General features: G+C 50.4%; 1 protein-coding gene across 5 annotated transcripts in view; it reads right to left on the bottom strand.

Annotated features, from left to right (window-relative positions):
• Positions 1 to 5,000, bottom strand: part of LOC105904737 (collagen alpha-1(XXV) chain) — a 226,516-nt gene that overhangs the window by 49,355 nt on the left and 172,161 nt on the right. For all 5 annotated transcript variants that reach the window (XM_031584868.2, XM_031584869.2, XM_042710545.1 and 2 more), the window contains exon 10: positions 1,899 to 1,925. In XM_031584868.2, coding sequence (XP_031440728.1) covers positions 1,899 to 1,925 — 27 coding nt within the window. The remainder of the gene's footprint in view (positions 1 to 1,898; positions 1,926 to 5,000) is intronic.

The raw sequence follows: 5,000 nt of genomic DNA, 5'->3' as shown, positions 1-5,000 counted from the left end.
CAACCCCCACTCTGCTCTAGTCTAGACGATGTGATTTAGAGTCAGGAGCGCTCGTGACTGGTGCCTAATGATCTAACACTCCGAGGCTGTGGTTAACTGTGTGTGTGCGTGTGTGTGTGTGTGTGTGTGTATGGAGGGGTGGCTGTGTCTGTGTGTGTGTGTGTATGGAGGGGTGGCTGTTTGTGTGTGTGTGTGTGTGTGTGTGTGTGTGTGTGTGTGTTTGTGTGTGGAGGAGTGGCTGTGTGTGTGTGTGTGTGTGTTTGTGTGTGAAGGAGTGGCTGTGTGTGTGTGTGTGTGTGTGTGTGTTTGTGTGTGGAGGAGTGGCTGTGTGTGTGTGTGTGTGTGTGTGTGTGTGTCTGTGTGTCTGTGTGTGTGTGTGTGTGTGTGTGTGTATGTACAGTGTACACTGTAACCCAGCCTCTCAACCATCCCCACATCCACACACGTCTGCGCTGCTTCCCTATAACAAATGAAGCAGAGAGAGTGTTTATTAGCAGACGGGCAACCTGGCTGATTTCTTACCGCAGCAGCCTGAGAGACCCCTCTCTCTGTTTAGAGCTCAACGGAAATAGCCGTGACTTATTTTGATTTCATTAAGGCAATTAATTTTAAATTTGCCGTGGCCTCAAACCACTTCCAAAGCAGCCTGACCGCGTGACTCAGACCCTGGGCGCAATGAGACGGCCTCAGCCTCAGCCTCAGCCTCGGTTAAAGCAGAGACGCAGTACGACTGTGTACACGGAAGCATCACGGGCCGGTTCAACTGGAGGCTAACGCTGGTCTGAAAAGGAGGGCTGATGGAGAACCCATGCTGACGTGTCACAGGATTCCAACACACACACACACACACGCAACCGCATAGACACACACAAGAGCGTACACACACACAGACGCGCACTCACATGCACACACACAAGCATACACACACATACACAAACACACACACTCACCACATAGACACACACACAAGCGTACACACACACACACACACAGACGCACACTCACATACACAGACACACATATGTGCACACACACACGCACAACCGCAAAGACACACAAGCGCACACACAGACGCACACACACACACGCACACCAAACCACTGGGGACTAGTATCTGTCGAGAGAGGACATTGCAGGAGAACAGGAACAGTCTTATTAGGTAACCGCGGCAACCGCGGTACAGCCTGACAGCTACCTGACGCAGGCTTGACAGAAGAGGCCCATCTGCTGTCCAAGTCTCTCCCACTGGGACAGAGGAACCTCCTCATCCTCCTCCTCCTCCTCCTCCTCGTCCTCCTCCACCGCTGGCCTGTACTTTCTGTCTCTCCGTCCCCATCAGTCTACTCCCCCCCCCTCTCTCTCTCTTTCTCTCTTCTCCTCTCTTCCTTTTCTCCTTTGTGCTGTCACCGTGTGTTTGCTTTATCCAGTGTTCTTTTCAAACTCTCACGACATGCACACATGATGACCCCCATGAGCATTAACTGTATTTATATGCCCATAGTAAGCCCAGAGGTACTGCCACTGTCATTCAAAGTAAACTAAGACTTTAATGAGAAAATCGCAAATTCTGCTTTTCCCTATCCTCATCGGGGTTAGAAAGTACTGAATTCTGCCTTGTTTTATGTGCCACGGCCTTTGTTTTTCAGTACGTTTTTAAAGTAGTGAATTCTGCCTCGTTTTATGTGCCACGGCCTTTGTTTTTCAGTTCGTTTTTAAAGTATTGAATTCTGCCTTGTTTTATGTGCCACGGCCTTTGTTTTTCAGTTCGTTTTTAAAGTACAGCGCTGATCAGAGCATCAAGCACACATCACACATCAGTCACCCATGTTGGGCAAGCGGTGCCAAGGGGGATGATAATGATAATTACAGGTGCCCATGCTGGACAGTCTTCAACTCACCTTAGATCCTGGAGGGCCCTCCGGTCCCTGGGAGAGAGAGAGAGAGAGAGAGAGAGAGAGAGGGAGAGAGAGAGAGGGAGAGAGAGAGAGAGAGAGAGAGAGAGTCATGAGGTATGAAATAATAGTTTCATCTGCCAGCATTGTCCCTGCAGACAGCCTCACCCAGTCCCCGTATTAACAGCAGCGGAGCGAGAACAAGCTCTCTAGGCCTTCTGGACAAAGCAGGAAATCACAACCAGCCACCAGCCTGTTTTTAATGGGTGATTCATCAGACGTTCTGTTTACCTCCTTTGTTCATTCGCCTGGATCGCAAATAGGGCTTCATAATGCCGCACGGACAAAGATAATATCTTTAATTTTCCTAATCCCCCCGCTCCTTCCATTCACCACGGCAGCATTCTGCTGGCTGACCGCCGTAGCGTTAGATTAGTTCTTCTCTTCCTTTTTTTTCCATCTATTCTTTCTTTTGTTTTCAGGAGAAAGGCAAGCAAACATGATTTGATCGCATTCATGCCATTCATTTACAAACCACCTCTAAAAGCGAAAAAAGCAAAGCAGCCCGGCCCGGCCCGGCCCGGCCCTGTCTGTGTTTCGGCCGGCCAGCCGCAGCTAAATAACTCTCTGGCCTCCGTCTGCCGCGGATGTGAGGAAGTAGTGCGGTGAGTGTGTGAGCGAAGAGTTCCTCCCTGATTGCAAGAACAGAGATGTCTCCTCCCAAACATGATGCAAAAAAATAAAAAGAAAGAGAAGAGAAGAGAAGAAAGAAAGGAAAGAAACAAACAGATGTTCTTGTGATTCAGACGTGGAAACGATGAACGCTGACCCCTGTCACCCCGGCCGTCTCCCTCCTCTCTGGACGCCCGGGGGGACTTAGTCATGGGAAAACGCTCCGCTGATTGACAGCTGAGCCGTGGAGACGCTGCTGTGAGCGCCCGGCGGAGCCTCCGGTCCCCTGCTCGCGGGGTCGAGCCCCTTGAGCTCGCGTTGTCTCAGTCCGTCGTCACGGGACACGGGACTCATCCAGAGCGCCGAGGAGGAGGAGGAGAACACAACAGAACAAAACTCTTCTCCTCGCCCGCCTATCCGCGGAACCAGACCGTGCCATCTGGCTCGTCACTCCTGTCCTCCTCAGACAGGGAATGGGGTGGGGTGTGTGGGCGTGTGTGTGTGTGTGTGTGTGTGTTAGCGCATGTGTGTGGGGGGATTCTTATGATGTTGACCCAGTCAACCTGCACGAGGCCGGGGCAAAAGCAGTCGTAGGTCTGTGAGTGATCTCCGCCTGTTCTGGGTAATGGACCGAGGGCCCCACTGTTGGCTCCAGGCAATGAATCATGGGAGTGTGCTAATGTACGGACACACACACACACACACACACACACGCACGCTAACGTACGGACACACACACACACACACACACGATAATGTACGGACACACACACACGCTAACATACGGACACACACACACACACACACACACGCACGCTAACGTACGGACACACACACACACACACACACGATAATGTACGGACACACACACACGCTAACATACGGACACATACACACACACACTAATGTACGAACACACACACACACACACACTAATGTACGGACACACACACACACACACACTAATGTACGGACACACACACACACGCTAATGTACGGACACACACACACACACACACACGCGCGCTAACGTACGGACACACACACACGATAACGTACGGACACACACACACACGCTAACGTACGTACACACACACACACACACGAGGACAGGCTCACCACAGGCCCCTGGGGTATCATGTTGCTCTCTCTTTCTCTCTCTCTCTCTCTTTTTTTCTCCCAGTACGATCGGTCTCTTTCTCTCTCTCTATCTTTCTTTCTTTCTCTCCCTCGCTCGCAGCGAGTGATGGATTTTCACGGTGCGTATCGCGTTGGGAGGGAGCACACAGAGATTCTCCATATGCCTGAAGGAGGAAATGTGTGGTCGGTTGCCTTGCAGACGTTAGCCTACATCTCAATCAGCCCCTGTCATTGTTCCAGGGCAAACGTGGGGGCCGGGGGGTGGGGGTGGGGGTCATCTTTATTTGCTGCTGTAGGCACTCAGGCCCAGACAAAAGGAACCAGGGACTTCTGGGTCGTGGGCTCTTGACGGCGGGGCCCAGACCCCATATGACTTCTGCTTAATGTTTCCCCTTTCATGGACCAGATTTGTCTCTTCAGCAGTCGCTTGCTCTGGTTGCTCGTATGAATAGCCTTTTCTCTCATCTTTCATTGGTCGAACACACACACACACACACACACACACACACACACACACACGCTGCACACACGTGCTTCTTCTTTTGTGGATGTTGCCGTGTTCTGAGCACGCTCAGTAGGGCTAATTAGGTAGGCTGTACCTGAGAGTGCTCAAGTCACATCCTTCACCTGAGGAGCTTTTAAGGGGAACTCAAGAGCTATTCAGGCAGGCTTTGTGTATTTAGCATCGACTTTACCTTAGGAGCTTTTAAGAGGAACTCAAGAGCTATTCAGGCAGGCTTTGTGTATTTAGCATTGACTTCACCTAAGGAGCTTTTAAAGGGAACTCAAGAGCTATTCAGGCAGCTATTTAGCATTGACTTTACTGTTTCCTTTTATTACCTTCCTTTTCCCTTTGTTGTGTTTACGTCCTTGCACTCTATCTTGTAGGGAAGATATTAAATGCAAAACATGAAAGCAAGCTATGCAAGTGGTTTGGCGAAACATTTTTTTTATGACAAATTACACAGTCATGCTGAACATAATGGCTGTGCTAAATAGCTTCATAACTGAATCAAGACTTCAGAGCTGAATTGAAAGCAGCCACTGAATGACTAAGTAACACACAGTGCAAAGGACTCGGCTCTGGATAGCAAGCAGGGACTGATGGAGTCCATAGCGCACACACACACACACACACACACACACACACACACACACACAGACAGACACACACACACACACACACACACACACACACACACACACACACACACACACACACACACACACAGGACTCCGCTCTGGAAAGCAAGCAAGGACTGATGGTCCATAGCTGAAGGAGTCTGAGGACTGATG

This window comes from Clupea harengus, chromosome 18, assembly GCF_900700415.2.
Source record: "Clupea harengus chromosome 18, Ch_v2.0.2, whole genome shotgun sequence".
NCBI classification, from domain to species: Eukaryota; Metazoa; Chordata; class Actinopteri; order Clupeiformes; family Clupeidae; genus Clupea; species Clupea harengus.
The sequence above is the reverse complement of the archived record's forward strand: the minus strand, read 5'-3'. Positions and strand labels throughout refer to the sequence as shown.